Genomic DNA, 17,628 nt, shown 5'->3' on the forward strand with positions numbered 1-17,628 from the left:
TTACACTACGGTAATGGAATGCCCGATACGCAATACGGAAATGTCGACACGAAAATATGACAAGAAAAACATGTGTGTTACGAAGGGTGGAAAGTCCTTAAGTCTTCCTCATGTTGTCGTCATCGTTCAACAAAAAGTAATAGACATGCTATAATATTAAGGTTCACTTTCCTGTATGTGTGTGTGAAATCAGAGTAAGATGAATAGCACACGTTTTACCCATCAGGGACAAGTCATATCTATAAATAGCAGCAGGATATAGCCTTGTTCCCGGAGATGCACTGTGCATATATTACATTATTTTAACTATGCATATGAAACAAGGCATGTTTGCTTTATACAGGGGGTATGACTAACCAAGACAATAATTCATAAAATGTCTGTCAACTTTTGATATCAATGGATATCTAAGGTCTTATTCCTAATAAAATGCTCGAAATTCTTTTCCATCTCACGCTCAAACTGTTAAATATAACTAAATTCATTTAATTGGTTGAAGATTGGGGTATCTTTGACCAATTTCAAATGGAAAATATTATCATTTCTGTTCATTTCATTAACATTACGCATAAAAAAGTGTATAATTATATCATATGAACAAATTGACCCTATTTGTGTATCATTTGCTTAATGCACAGTTTTTGTGTTAATGTTAGAGTATATTGATATCAAATTACTATTGAAGTTTTTTTCTATTCTGAAAAAGAGACCCATTGACCATCGTTCTCGGTGTTAAAGCAGATAAAGAGTACTAGAGGGGGAATTTAGATTTCTGAAAAGTTTTAATACCCATCAACCTTACAATAATTGCCAATAAAACCAATTTCTTCTTACTTACACTTTTTAAATTGTATTGCCCTACTTATTTACCTTATTTTGAGAAAATAAAACTATGTCCGATCATCCAGTTGCATCAGAATGTTTGACTCGGATAACACAACAGAGTTATGTTGTACCCATTAATAGATAGAAATTTGACAAAGAAAAATTAAAAGCAAGAAGCACTTTTATTCCGATATCTATGAAACACCTTGTTGAGTTCCGTCGACTGACTTGCTCTGCTTGTTACAGTATATATATAGTGCAATGTATTTATAACTGCTGAGACTAGTTATAAGAAATAATCCTTCGACTCATAATACTTGAAGAATGATACACATGGTGTATTGGTATGTACACTGATTCATATAAGATTTGTAAGAACATCCAAAGTCAAAAGCAATTCCATATTCCAGTACTGTTCATCCACAGATTCAACTCACAATCCTTATTTTGCAAGATAATTGGTTGCAACGAAGAGCGCTAATATGAAAGCAGTTGACTTCAAATTAAAAAGCAAGTTATGAGGAAAGAAGAGGTCGATGATCAGTACTAATGGCATCTAAAATGGCTGGTCTAAATGAGGAGGTTGTTTGAGTACACGGACTTGAACAATATCGAAGGCAGCATATACTTCTTTGAGCATTGTCCTGGAGCCGTAAACAACTAGCGCAAAGCAGATCGGATACTATTATTATAATCCCATCCTTGCTTTTATTGCCTGTAAAAGAAAACATTTTATAATTATGACATGACGATAGTACAAAACAGCAAACGCTTGTATAACAAAACTAGTATATCTGATCAGGATAATCTGGCTCACAATCCAGAAGCTTATATGAAAATCTTGCAGATATTATTCAAAATTAAAAGAAATAGTTTGTTTGATGTGCGAACATGGACATTTATTTAAAACCTTCATTTGATACAGTGTTTATCTTTTTATAACAAAATTAAAAGTCAGTATTTACTAAGTACGCTATATTCAATCATTTTCATACACGTTGTTGCATAATGGGTGTTAAACTTAATGATATTTTGAAACAAAAATTGTTTCAATTGATATTTGTTAATGATTTTCTTTCAAAAACGCATAATATAATATTATGACTCAAAATATTCCCCCGGAGTAAAATACACAACATATGTAAATATTACTACACATATACATAGTTCTACACAAAATGCTTTACATTTTTCTACACATGTATATACTCCTCAACATAAACAAAGTTCTACACATATACATACTCCTCAAAATAACATAGTTCTACAAAAAGTGTAATACATATTTCTACACATACATATAGTTCTAGAGACAATAATTACATGAAACTTTGAAGTACTGACGACACAATATGTCACTCAATTTTCGTCTGTGAAGCTTAAAGCAATCTACTATCTATTTTAGATTACATGTTATTAGACATTATACAACTTACTGAATCATATTAGAGATAAGTCTGATTAAATCTACTGTTCCATGTACAAATGAAGTTAACTCAACGTATCATATCCTGTTATAGCTAAATTGTTGTTGCTGAATGCAAGTATAATAGAACCCATGGGTTCCTTTTAAAGCAAAGTCTTATTCTTGTTATTAGACCATGTTAAATATAACCTGGTTCACTCCAATGCGTCTTATTAATGCTAGGCTTGATACAAGTACTGAATGAATCCCAATTAAAAAAAACTACAGGATAGTGCTAAAACGGGAAGCAACATACTTGACCCGTTTGAAGAGAATCGTGATACAATCTACTGATTCCTGTTGAATGCAAATTTGACATGACCTTCTTAATTATGTCACTAGATCAACGTTACACATACACAGGGCAATGAACCTTTTAGATATGGTAATATATACTGTTTGCAAAAAATAAATTATACTGCATCATGAATCTGTTTCGTCCCTTAGGACTCATTCGTGATAGCCAAACAGTTGGAAATATAAATTGTCTAACCTATTGTTGAAAAAGAGGGGCGGGTGCGTTTAATTTATGAATTCAACAATTTAAAGGAATACTTGTTAATATCAAATAAGAATACCTGATACAATCTTTTGATTCAAACTATCGGATCCTGTTTAATCTGAATAATGCAAATCTGATACTGGTATAATGTTAAGAAGGAGTTTGATACAACCAAAGAATACCTACAGACTAATTCGTCGCTAATTGGTTGCTTTATTCAGCTCGTTATCGTGGGCCTAGCCTACCTATATTTAACTGGTTATTTTTTTGTTGCTGATATTTTAATACAAACTAAGGAACTTAATTGATAGCTAAAACATATGTTTTTTTATACATTTCAAATAGAAAAATATGACTGTAAATCATCGAGATGATAAAATGTATTGCTGTTATATGACTCATTATTGTCTTACTGTGACTGTTAAGTTAGCTTAAACAGTGTTTGATTTCAACAGAGTACTCTTCTTAACATAAACAATGTACAGCATACCTGTGTCTTCTGACTTGGTTGATGATGGTTTCATACGTTTGACACGTAAATGTCTCCAGTCGTCATCTAATACAAGGTCTGTACCACCGTATTCACCTTTTGCCGAGTATGGACTGAACATCAGCCAAAAACACATAACAACAACCACATACATTTGTTACGTATATCAGATTCTAATAAACACTATAAAATATTCCCGTTGAACGTGATTTTATATATTTCAAAACTCGTTCTCCGGTATCATAAATTGCTTATTTTTTTCCTGAAACCTGTGGTAGTCTCTATCTGAATAAGACAGTAAACAATAGACGGGATATTATATACAATTTATTCCCGTCATATATCATCATTAGTAGTGGTTTTGCTCGATATACACGACTCGGTAAACAAGTGTGCTGAATGAAATGTTAACGCCATAGGCGGTACACAAGTTTTTATCATTTCACACGCATTTATCACAAAAACTGACACATGTAAAGTTCATAAGTGAATCAGATTATAAACGAGATATTATTAATAGATAAGAAATGATCAATATTAAGACTGGACGGAACAATCATAGGGTAAAAAAACCTTATTTGATTCCATACTTATCGCAAATCTGCTATTTCCAGGTCATTTCTTGGTTCCTTTATGCAATCGGTATATTGCCAAACACATTTCGAAATTTAAATATTAAGTCAACCAATAAAGCTTGAAATAACACTTTTTTAATTTATTTTCTAATATTTCGTTACAAGATGGCCATAAACAGGAGTATACGTCATCACCAAGGACACACATCCCTTGAGCTGTAATGCTTTTATTGCTTATTTTGTGATTTGGAATATCAATTCGTAATCACCTAGATGAAATATAATATTTTAGTCGTGACTTTAATGCCTTTAATTCCGACATTTCGAACATTGCACCTTCAGGCAGTTTCTTCATTAAAAAAAAAATAGAATAACAACGGCATAAAGAGATGGATTGCTGGTCCCTGGGTTAGCAAAACTGCTTCACGTTGAAGATTGATGTTTCACGTTCAATGACAGGAAGCTGATTATATATTCCAGGAAAGTAGCCAAGGTATGTAATTAAAGAACATGTGTTGCAGTGAAATGCAGAACTGATGAGAAAAATGGCCTATTTTGCGTCTCATTTATGCATATTGCTGTGTAACATAGATCATCAATGGATATATTTTGATTTTTGGGGGGTCTTTTTATCGATCACAGGGAACGTATTTGCTTTACATAATAACTTGCACCGACTTATACATCGGGTTACAAATAAAAAGGAAATAATCACGTTGTATTATGATTCTTTTGGGGGGTCTGGTCATGTTCATATGATTTAAATCATATCAATTGAATATAAAACTTGATAATCAAAATTGTATTGATGAATATATATGCTAACTGTAATAATTGTATATATATGTACTGTAAAGCGCATTAGAGTGGTTTATGTTAGCTAGATAGGGCACTATATCAAATGCTGTATATCATTATCATTATTATTAGACAACGACATTACCAAAAAAAAACATTATAGTAACATTTCTAACATATTCCCATACACAAACACTACCAACACGTCTTATTGTGATTTCATTCAGTGTCTTGTAAACAGGCCACCTGATATATCTGACCTCTTGGCAATTTGCCAAACGCAGTATGCCTTTGTCTGCGAGACCATAAAGCCACTTAACATCAGCATCGCCAAAGTACGCATGCAGGGCAGGGGGGATTTGGGATTTGGCTCCATTTTTTATGAGCTTTTTCCAAATTTTCTTTTTTGATGCCGACAGTGAATACGTGTTATGACTTGTTTTATTGACCATACGTATAATGCATTTAATGATGATAAGCCAGCACTATTAAAAAATCAGCCTTTTCTTTTTTAAGTCTGGTTTGTCCTCGCTCTATTTGTCACACAATCATGCCGAGTAAATTGAGCTTACACCACTGTCACCGTCGTCTGGTATATAGGTATATAAAAACGTAAAAATATGAAGAAGTCTCTCCTACTATACTATATTGTCAGTTTGGTAGGATGGGAACTACTTCCATCTTTGCATATTTACCTTCATATTTCAAAACATATTTACATACAAGACGCACGTCCCTGTAGTAAAGCTTACAAATCGTTATCTTTCACATGATATGGTGCATTTCATTTCATTCTCTTCAAGCTTTTAGATTGTTTCCTTAGTATCATTTACATCAAACTTGTTCAACAAATGATCGTACTCTCCTGATGTCTCTATACATTAAAAATATAATCTATTATCTTTAATACATGTATGAAATAATATAGCTATAATATTGACGAAAGGACCAGGTACCTGATGATAGTGATATCAACAACCCTGGATTGCCAAAACTTTTTTTGTCATTAAATGTTTTCTTATCGTAATTCATCAATATTATAATTGATTATGTATCAGTAAATTACTTCTCAAAATATATATCTAAATCCCAATCAATATTACTACATATGATTCAAACTATATAATGCTTTATACCATAAACAATAATATTGTATATAAATGATGCAAACGCTATGATGCTTAATCCCTAACAATAATACTTCATATTAAAGATACAAAATACATAATGCTATAAGCTAAAACAATAGTGCTTTATATAATAAAATGTGCTAAATAATAATTCATGATATAAATAAAACAATCATTGTCATGCTAAATACCAAAACATTATAACTTTATATAAATGGAACTAACTATTGCGTTTACTGTACAATAGTTATAGTACTTTTCCGATTAATATTGCCGAGTATTGTTTTATAATGTACGTGGAATGCACTTAGACACAAGATAATTTGTTTCATACATCGATTAGAATTAATCAATACATTGTGTATTATATAAGATTACGTTGACAACTTGCTTGTGATATATAAACTTAACCCTCACAGCAAAACATCATTGTGAATCAACACAAATTTTATGTTGATCACTACGTCATTATTCACAATTACTGAATGGCTAACGTTTTCAATATTTCTAGGAATGACAAAACATCATTATACACTTCCGTCGTCTCCATCGCTTCTTCTGGCGCGAACACAGGGCACACATCATATCCGGGATCATGTATACTCCTGTATATGGACGTCCTGTAACTAAAGGTGTAGACAGGATATCAGTACAAAATAGTTCAAAGGTAAATACGTGAATAAGGGAAGAAGCATTATATTTTGAGACTCTTTCATGCACAAGGGTGTAGGATAAGGTAATTCCACCCGAGGAGTTTTCAAATATGGTAAAACCCGGGCGATGCCGAGGGTTTTGCCAAATTTGAAAATCCCGAGGGTATTTTTCTCTCATTCCAACCACCAGAATAAGCTCAGAAACCATGAAAATGCGTTTGGACTGGCCACCATTTTGAAAATATCAATTTTATCCCTGAACTTTTTAGACGAAAACGAATTAGCAAGCCAGATTTAAGAAATCCCATATTTGCAAGCAATGTTAACGCAGAAAAATAATCACATCTTTCTAACGTGTACGGTAAATATATCTTAAAAGGGTATAATTTCATCACGTCGCCTTTTCCGCCTTGCGGCATCGGAGTGTTCCAAATTCGTGAGCCATTGTGACGTCACGTCACGTGATTTCGGGTGGAAGATAAAAAAAATCCTACACCCCTGTCTTACCCTGGACAGCTCTATCGTACACACAGGGAACTGAGAGAAAAACAAATCTTCATCGGTGCTGAGCGTTGAATGACTTATTGGAATGCTTTATTAAGTGTGAGAAAAACTATCATCATATATCCATATGTTTCTAAAATAAAGCAAGGAATTTATTCTGAGCCTTCTCAAAATATCATTTTGAACAATAAAACTGTGAAATAAGTGAAATGTAATTTTTTGCGTCATGTCTGTTTATCCACTCACAGGTTTATATCGGCCCTTATCACATATAGTGCAATGATCAATGCAAACTTACAAGCCAAACTTCAACTCCGAGAGACATACAACATCATCCATTAGATATCCTATTGTGCTCATTGCTCTCTATACTGCTGTGTTCTATGGACTCATTATGGTGTTTTGATGATAATGTCGTAAAGTTAAATGATGAAACCTTCCACCGATTCGACATGAAACACAACTATAGATACCACATGTGGTAATTACAACGCTTATCCTTCTGCAGAGCACTCAATTAAGCCTTCGCTATTAAAGGATTTATTTATTTTATTAATAGTTTTAGCTTTTTGGTTTTACTCAGTTCCTTTTGCAGTCTTGCATTATGTTATGGTGTCTAATCCGTTTCTGTTGTTGTATTTTTGTATCGATGGTGAGGTTTTATTCTGATGTAATAATGCTGTCGTTTTTTGTATTCCTTTGTCTGATATATTGGAAATACTTTTGGCATTGTCCCTCATTACTTGAGTTTTTTAAGAGTGTATTTAAATACTGCGAGATGATACCAGACTTATTATCACTGTTTAGAAAATTGCATTTACACACAAAGCAGGATTTAATATTGAATACACATTGTATTTACATATACAGAAAGTTTGTTTATTTTATATCATGCATCGCATATGCACATACACAGTACGTTTTACTTTAGAACAAAAAACATACATTTATGTCAAATGTTGAGATATTAAATGAGGGTGAGAAATTGTTGAAAAAATTAACAAAGACCGCTTTGGCATTTTCCAATGTCGTATCAAAAATTCAACTTAAATTAAAAATATATATGAACTCATCTGACGCTTGAAAAAAACAATTTAATGTGTTTTTTCGGATCTGCATCAGAGCTTATGGTGCTGACAAAAAACAAGCTGTCAAAGTCGGGACTACCAAAGGCTTTTTGACAGCTTTATACAGCAATGATAAAAGTACGAGCTATAAATGAAGCCAGATAGATGAAAAGTACAGAATAATGGAATCATTTGCCGTTTCAATAATTGTTACTTATAATGCATTAAACCATATCTGCAAACGACATTATGATTTTTTCAAATATACAGAAAAATCAGGCAAACAATAGAGAAAAAAAAACAAGCAGAAAAACACCAATAAAAACAAAAAGCGGAAAAACACCAATAAAAAAACCAGACATGAATAACACAAAAACATTAAAGCCAAGCTTACTTATTTTAACACTATGTATTTTGATTTGGAGTCCAAATGATTCAGTTTTAAACGTTTTAATATGCCTTGCTCATCGCTGCATATTTTATCTATCACGATGAACGTTTTGGACCAAAACTGCTTATGAAAGTAAAGATAGAAATTTCATCTAACGAGTGTACAAAGTATTGCCCTACATCCCTTTGATTACTTTTAAATTAGGCATCTCTTATATTAGTTCATCTTCTATTGGTAAGATATTACTAACAGCAGATTTACTATTACATATAACGCCTGTGATGGAAGATAATTTTGTTACCATGGATGACCATCTCGATCCGTTAAAAATGAATATTTACTACACTTTACCATTCATTATCTTCCGTGATCTTTTCCTGGATTTAGATTTTCTCGACGGATGCCTTTTTCTGAGTTTTTTTGAAGGTTTCCTTGTACTGTGTACGGGATGATGTCTGAATTTGTAGTATAAAGGGTTTCTTACACTTCTTGCTATTTGATCGTTTCTATGGAAATTTAGCGACTTCCATTCAGAGTTAACAACTGAGCTCCTGATTCGGTGCGCTGATTGGTCCTCTCGGTCATGTAGTGATTTGTCCATGCTATTAGTTGTTGTAGAATCCAAGGAGCCATTGTCCTGTGTTCTTCCGGTATTTAAAACGTGTTGTCCTGCAGTACTGTGCACTGGTGTACTTCCGGTATTTAAAACGTGTTGTCCTGCAGTACTGTGCACTGGCGTACTTCCGGTATTTAAAACGTGTTGTCCTGCAGTACTATGCAGTGGTGTACTTCCGGTAATGTGTTCTGGTGGACTTTCGGTGAAAACTGTTGTATTCCCGGTACTGTATGGGAATGCACTCCCGGTACTGTACTTTAACGAATCCTCTGTACTGTATACTGAAGACCTTTCGGTACTGAATATTATTGGGTCCTTCGTTATTTGTACTGTTTGTTCCTTACTTTCGTATACGGTTGGGTCCTGGGTAATGTATACAGTTGGGTTTCCTGCATTGTACAAGGTTGAGTCTCGAGTACCGTAAATGTACAAACTTTCATCAGACGATTTATCGTAATGTCCTGTGACGATTGAAAGTAAGAACAGTAATAACCAGACACATGCCCTATATTGCATTATCATTGCTGACGTCGACATGTGTGCTGATACTGCCCTTTATTCCTTCAATATGTTACACAGCTAGTACACACTTTTATTTTGACTGTTCCATTCAGTTGTTAACCCCATGTCTGCCTGTTCTTTCAGTAGAATTTTTAACTAGCGATTCAATTAATTATGCGCATGTAACATTAATGTATATATATAAATACTCATTGGCACGTAACGTGTAATATTAGCATACATGACCTGGATGCATTTATTTATATAGACCCTGTTACACATACAGTACATAGCTCATGTCTTTGGATGACATAACATTCTTTTCCAGATGCAAAATACACTACTTTGACTCATTTTGGGTAAAATCTCCTATGTGTAATAAATGAATCTTAGACTGTGTTGCATCAGAATTTAATGTATTTTTGTTTTGTTTATTATGGTGATATATTAACTACCATGTCAACAAACTTTTGGTCCAAGTTTACACTGACACTGAATTTACAACTGTTGAGATCTGTAAACAATTTTGATTTGTCCGCACTATATATGTATAACAATTGCGTTACATTAAGGATATCGTCAAATTGAGAAAGATGTGTAAACGTGTTTTTCGCGTTGAAATAATTAGTATGCAAAATATAAACACGTGAATATTAAATGATATATTATATATCGAATAGATAAATTTCAGAATCATTGCCATCGCTATCAGTTTGAAGAATCACAACGCAAATTTTTTACTCGCGAAAATTTTCACATTTTCAGTATGTTTCTCCTTCCTGCCAAACCATCACCGTGATATATGTTTCCCAATATGTGCAGTAATAATCCGAGAAATATTCATCATCAGAGAGTGAGCAACATAAAAAATTATCATTTCAAGGGCGACAAAATTCAAAATTCCTCACAATTCAAGCAGAGTCCATTAACATGAGAACAAGATCTGCCTGAAATCCGTCAACAAGTGTTAAATAATTTGTTTGGCAATGTGCTGCTATAGACGTTTTTTCGCATAATTGGTATGATACCAATTGTTTACAATATTGTAGCTTAATATTTTGCGGATTTATAGCAATGATAGTCGTCATAACGTCAATGTTGTAGAGACAATGATATGACATCATTATAAAAATAAAAATGAACGTCAATATAGATTGTGTACAATGCTTAATGTCTAGTAAATTAAGATATAAGACATAAATATCTTCAGATGTTTCATGGCTTCAATTGTGATAACATCAATAGAAAGAAGATCTTTAAAAGATATCCATTTTATGACGTAGACTGAAAACAATAAAACCATCATACATTCATTGAAACCGAAACTAAATACTATAACTTGAAATGCATTTTGATTTCGTAACATTGTGACGTACCTAAGTGATAGCATTTTTGATAACTTCACGAGTGTAGGTATTAAAAAGCATCATGAAGACCTCACAATGTTAACCATATAAAATATCCGGAGATGAAAATGTAAACACTTATGTTTTACAGGTCTCCATTTTTGTTATGTTTCTGCTTTGTTATTCAGTTCCAAGTGATTTGATCTTCAAACTTTCTTTAAAAATGATGTTCATGTATCTTAAAAGCCAAATTTTATTTCTCTGAAATAATTCATAAAAACCAAGCATACTAAGAAAGCAGAATGTTGTTAATTTGTCGATGCCTTATCAATGATATCGTGTGCTTTATTTAGATTATTTTCTGGATATTTAGTGCTAACATAAATGCAATTTTTAAAACGCAGGATCTTGTATCATTTCTACTTGCATTTACCACACAAAACGTTCCATTTGAAAGTTAGAAAAGACCACATGGACACTTTTTTAAATTGAGACGTACTGCGAATGACTTGACACGTAGCTTTTATACACGAATGAACAGCAAAAGGTTCACCAAAGGAAAACACCTTCTTCATTGAAGTAGTATCACAAACTGAAGAACGTACTGTTTTTGTGTCTTTAAACTTCATTCCCATTCGTAACAGAACAGCCTCGTACACACCAGTCTCCTTCTAAATATAGACAGCCGGGTACAAAGTGAGCAAATCATCTCCGGAATGGTTTGGGACACAAATTTGACGGGTTGGTCGTCTTGTACTGCAAGTAGATATGAAAATACAGGTATTTAAAGAAATTACATTAACCATAAACAGTCTCTAAGTCACAAATGTAGCATATACAAACAAAGTATCTTTTTTGCTGTCTTGCCAAATACTGGAATACTGTCAATTAAGATCTTCTTATCGTTTTATCACAAAGGAAAAATGCATAATGATAATGTTACGCGGAACAAACAATAAAAATGATGGTGCAATATGAACGCATTTTTGAACTATAACTGTTAATTTAAAAAAAAAATGGTCTAAAATGCATTATTAGACTTAATGGAAATTATTTTGATAATTATCGAGTTACGAAAGGTGGTTTTTTTTCTTTCTTAAGAATCAGCTTTGAACATATTTTGCAGGTTTTGCTCCTTATACCTTGCAGATTATCTGAAACGTTTCTCTCCTTGATCAATGGTTCGGAAATATTTCGGAACGACATAAGGACAATTAGAGGGGTCAATACTCCCTTGAATAGTTTTTCCAGTAAAATTACCAGATCATTGATACTTCATTACTGAGCAAGATTAAATGATGCATGACCGTTACAGTGATAGTTCCAAATTCTGGAATTAGGATAAATTGGTAGTAAGTATGTTACTGGTTTCAAATGTATCTGTGAATATCTAAAACAATTGAATGATAACGAAGATCACTCCTATTCGAAATAACCATATCAAAATCAGGTACATCAAATATAAACAGAACAAATGATATGGAATATGGCGTTGCACTATTGACAAATCTAATATGGACGTTTGATCACAAAGCGAAACGGGGGAAATTAGACAAAGAAAGCCACATTACAATTGGTATCTTCGGAATGGAGTTCCTCCTGTAGGTTTTCTGATGGTTTGGGGTAAGCATAATCCGACGGACTAATGTTCACGTATGTTTCTAAGCGACGGTGTCCCGATTTCTCCTCGTATATTTGTACTCCAGCATCTGTGGGCTTGACCAGTGGATCCAGGATACGGTGTGTTAATGGCTTCTCCTTGGGTTCTACAGGTTTATCCTTGCAATCAATTTGTTTTTCCTTGTTTACATGTACAGTTCTAACCTTGCTCAATTGCAGTGACTTATCCTTGCTAGAGATTACCAAAGGACCAGAGGAGCGGTGTAACAGAGAACCTCCGGCACTGAACAAGTACTTTTCCCGTTGTCCTATAGCGGCTGCTCGTAGAGTAAGCACTAACAAGACACACGCCATCAATTTCATCATCACTGCTAACGCTGACAACCCGAGCGAGAAAAAAAGTGCGATAAAACTTGCCGTTCACACATTTGATATGTCAAGTAATTGTTTTATGTTTGCTCTGTTGTTAAGTAAGACACCTATTGATCACATGATCTCTTTTTTCTTATAGATTTAAAATTTAATTTAATAAATCCTATACATAGAACATTAACAATACATTATGTCACTAAAGGTTACATGCAAACATGATGACACAACGAAATACCTGATTTACATTCATTTAATTTTAGAAAGCCTTAAATATTTAATACTTAATATTTATTTTTGAATTTTAAGTGAAGTTACGACAACTTCAATGACCCAGGAAGTTTGTAAATATAATTTCATGTACATAATTATATACAACAAGTAAATAAAGGAGATAAAACTATTGGAATCTGACACAATGGATGGAGGAGTGACAGTTTAAAATTTTAGATTATATTTTCGGTATTTCATGACTAAGAGTTCACAAACTAATGAAGTTATGCAGTATATATATTTCATTCTTGATGTGATTTTTTTTATTTACCTGACGACTGATGAACGCAAGACGCACGTGATTGCACCTAAACAAATAGGAAATAGATACAGCTTAGCTGTTTTGGAATGTTTTTTATATCAAAAAGTTTTATTACATTTTCATATTTAATCTAACTAATCAGGGCCCAGTTGTTAGATGGTTAGCTCAATCAGTGATTAGCGCAATTTCTATTTTTGTGTCTCATTCACCGAGTTAAAATGTTTTTATCTTGTTTATTAACCAAACAATTTGAGGTTGAAAACGTCGTTAAACTGGAACCTGATCAGTGTTTTATCACTGAAATATTTGCATTGTTATATTTGTACTACGTTTTGATTTTTTATCGAATCATGTCTGCCATGAAACTAAATAGAGTCGTAAACAACTTTAATTCACGGGTATTATACTTTAGATATACCCACCTTCCTTGTGTGTACTTCATATATCAGATTGTGTCCTTGAGTATTGCTGCTGTGAAAATCTTTGTCTCTGTGTGTTCACAAAGGGAATACGTGTTGCGGTTGAGTTACATTAAATCCTGTAATTTGACTTTTTTTTTATTCAAAATATGATATTGATAAACATTTTATGATGAACATATAACATACACATTAGATTGATAAATTATACCCCTAAAATTCAATTTTAATTTGATTCTTGTATGCATTGTCGCCGGTATTTTCGTTGTGGCGTACTTTTTCGTTCTTTGCCTCTGCTATAGTATACTTTCTCTTTCTATGTTCATGCTGTGGCATTTCAGTCTTGTGGTTTGACACTTTAGTATACAAGTTCTTGATCATATGTGTTGCTGTGATACACTTTGTACTTATGTGTTCAGCTTTGGTATACTTGTACTTACGTGTTTTGTAGTGTGTATAAACTTGGTAACAGCAGTGGTATATTCTCCTCTGTGTATAGATAATGTGATACATTTTATCATGGTATGTTGATGTACTATATTCTTTCATCGATGAGGCCGTAGTGCTTGTGTGGTATACTTTGTTCTGACCCGTTAGAGATGTTGTAGTTTGTCCCTGTGCGTTGCTGCCGTGGTCCTTTGTACTGTTGTCTGTCCTGTTCTATGTGTTGCTGTCTGTGGTACAGATTGTTCCTGTGTATTAATGTCGTGGTATACGACATGGTCCTTTGTACTGATACTGTTGTCTGCTGTCCTATATGTTGCTGTCTGTGGTACAGATTGTTCCTGTGTATTAATGTCGTGGTATACTACGTGGTCCTTTGTACTGATACTGTTGTCTGTCCTGTTCTATGTGTTGCTGTCTGTAGGACAGATTGTTCCTGTGTATTAATGTCGTGGTATACGACATGGTCCTTTGTACTGATACTGTTGTCTGCTGTCCTATATGTTGCTGTCTGTGGTACAGATTGTTCCTGTGTATTAATGTCGTGGTATACTACGTGGTCCTTTGTACTGATACTGTTGTCTGTTCTGTCCTATATGTTGCTGTCTGTGGTACAGATTGTTCCTGTGTATTAATGTCGTGGTATACTACGTGGTCCTTTGTACTGATACTGTTGTCTGTTCTGTCCTATATGTTGCTGTCTGTGGTACAGATTGTTCCTGTGTATTAATGTCGTGGTATACTACGTGGTCCTTTGTACTGATACTGTTGTCTGTTCTGTCCTATATGTTGCTGTCTGTGGTACAGATTGTTCCTGTGTATTAATGTCGTGGTATACTACGTGGTCCTTTGTACTGATACTGTTGTCTGTTCTGTCCTATATGTTGCTGTCTGTGGTACAGATTGTTCCTGTGTATTAATGTCGTGGTATACTACGTGGTCCTTTGTACTGATACTGTTGTCTGTTCTGTCCTATATGTTGCTGTCTGTGGTACAGATTGTTCCTGTGTATTAATGTCGTGGTATACTACGTGGTCCTTTGTACTGATACTGTTGTCTGTTCTGTCCTATATGTTGCTGTCTGTGGTACAGATTGTTCCTGTGTATTAATGTCGTGGTATACTACGTGGTCCTTTGTACTGATACTGTTGTCTGTTCTGTCCTATATGTTGCTGTCTGTGGTACAGATTGTTCCTGTGTATTAATGTCGTGGTATACTACGTGGTCCTTTGTACTGATACTGTTGTCTGTTCTGTCCTATATGTTGCTGTCTGTGGTACAGATTGTTCCTGTGTATTAATGTCGTGGTATACTACGTGGTCCTTTGTACTGATACTGTTGTCTGTTCTGTCCTATATGTTGCTGTCTGTGGTACAGATTGTTCCTGTGTATTAATGTCGTGGTATACTACGTGGTCCTTTGTACTGATACTGTTGTCTGTTCTGTCCTATATGTTGCTGTCTGTGGTACAGATTGTTCCTGTGTATTAATGTCGTGGTATACTACGTGGTCCTTTGTACTGATACTGTTGTCTGTTCTGTCCTATATGTTGCTGTCTGTGGTACAGATTGTTCCTGTGTATTAATGTCGTGGTATACTACGTGGTCCTTTGTACTGATACTGTTGTCTGTTCTGTCCTATATGTTGCTGTCTGTGGTACAGATTGTTCCTGTGTATTAATGTCGTGGTATACTACGTGGTCCTTTGTACTGATACTGTTGTCTGTTCTGTCCTATATGTTGCTGTCTGTGGTACAGATTGTTCCTGTGTATTAATGTCGTGGTATACTACGTGGTCCTTTGTACTGATACTGTTGTCTGTTCTGTCCTATATGTTGCTGTCTGTGGTACAGATTGTTCCTGTGTATTAATGTCGTGGTATACTACGTGGTCCTTTGTACTGATACTGTTGTCTGTTCTGTCCTATATGTTGCTGTCTGTGGTACAGATTGTTCCTGTGTATTAATGTCGTGGTATACTACGTGGTCCTTTGTACTGATACTGTTGTCTGTTCTGTCCTATATGTTGCTGTCTGTGGTACAGATTGTTCCTGTGTATTAATGTCGTGGTATACTACGTGGTCCTTTGTACTGATACTGTTGTCTGTTCTGTCCTATATGTTGCTGTCTGTGGTACAGATTGTTCCTGTGTATTAATGTCGTGGTATACTACGTGGTCCTTTGTACTGATACTGTTGTCTGTTCTGTCCTATATGTTGCTGTCTGTGGTACAGATTGTTCCTGTGTATTAATGTCGTGGTATACTACGTGGTCCTTTGTACTGATACTGTTGTCTGTTCTGTCCTATATGTTGCTGTCTGTGGTACAGATTGTTCCTGTGTATTAATGTCGTGGTATACTACGTGGTCCTTTGTACTGATACTGTTGTCTGTTCTGTCCTATATGTTGCTGTCTGTGGTACAGATTGTTCCTGTGTATTAATGTCGTGGTATACTACGTGGTCCTTTGTACTGATACTGTTGTCTGTTCTGTCCTATATGTTGCTGTCTGTGGTACAGATTGTTCCTGTGTATTAATGTCGTGGTATACTACGTGGTCCTTTGTACTGATACTGTTGTCTGTTCTGTCCTATATGTTGCTGTCTGTGGTACAGATTGTTCCTGTGTATTAATGTCGTGGTATACGACATGGTCCTTTGTACTGATACTGTTGTCTGATCTGTCCTATATGTTGCTGTTTGTGGTATAGATTGTTCCTGTGTATTAATGTCGTGGTATACGACATGGTCCTTTGTACTGATACTGTAGTCTGTTCTTTCCTGTATGTTGCTGTCTGTGGTACAGATTGTTCCGGGTATTAATGTTGGGGGACACTACGTGGGCCTTTGTACTGATACTGTCGTCTGGTCTGTCCTATATGTTGCTGTCTGTGGTTCAGATTGTTCCCGTGTATTAATGTCGTGGTAAACTACGTGGTCCTTTGTACTGATACTGGCGTCTGTTTTGTCCTATATGTTAGTGTCTGTGGTACAGATTGTTCCTGTGTATTAATGGCGTCGTATACTACGTGGTCCTTTGTACTGATATTGTTGTATGTTCTGTCCTATATGTTGCTGTCTATGGTACAGATTGATCCTGTGTATTAATGTCGTGGTACACTAGGTGGTCCTTTGTACTGATACTGTCGTCTGGTCTGTCCTATATGTTGCTGTCTGTGTACAGATTGTTCTTGTGTATTAATGTCGTCGTATACTGCGTGGTCCTTTGTACTGATACTGGCGTCTGTTTTGTCCTATATGTTAGTGTCTGTGGTACAGATTGTTCCTGTATATTAATGTCGTGGTATACTACGGGGTCCTTTGTACTGATACTGTTGCCTATTCTGTCCTATATGTTGCTGTCTATGGTACAGATTGATCC

General features: G+C 34.6%; 1 protein-coding gene across 1 annotated transcript in view; it reads right to left on the reverse strand.

The window, feature by feature from the left end:
• Nucleotides 1–6,069: 6,069 nt before the first annotated feature.
• The window catches only part of LOC110455273 (SUZ domain-containing protein 1-like), a 28,779-nt gene continuing 17,220 nt past the window's right edge, over nt 6,070–17,628 (reverse strand). The window contains exon 5 of the mRNA XM_021505289.1: nt 6,070–6,411. Within this exon, the coding sequence (XP_021360964.1) occupies nt 6,264–6,411 (148 nt within the window). The 3' untranslated portion in view covers nt 6,070–6,263. The remainder of the gene's footprint in view (nt 6,412–17,628) is intronic.

The sequence above is a fragment of the Mizuhopecten yessoensis genome, unplaced genomic scaffold (genome assembly GCF_002113885.1).
Source record: "Mizuhopecten yessoensis strain PY_sf001 unplaced genomic scaffold, ASM211388v2 scaffold8195, whole genome shotgun sequence".
Taxonomy (NCBI): Eukaryota; Metazoa; Mollusca; class Bivalvia; order Pectinida; family Pectinidae; genus Mizuhopecten; species Mizuhopecten yessoensis.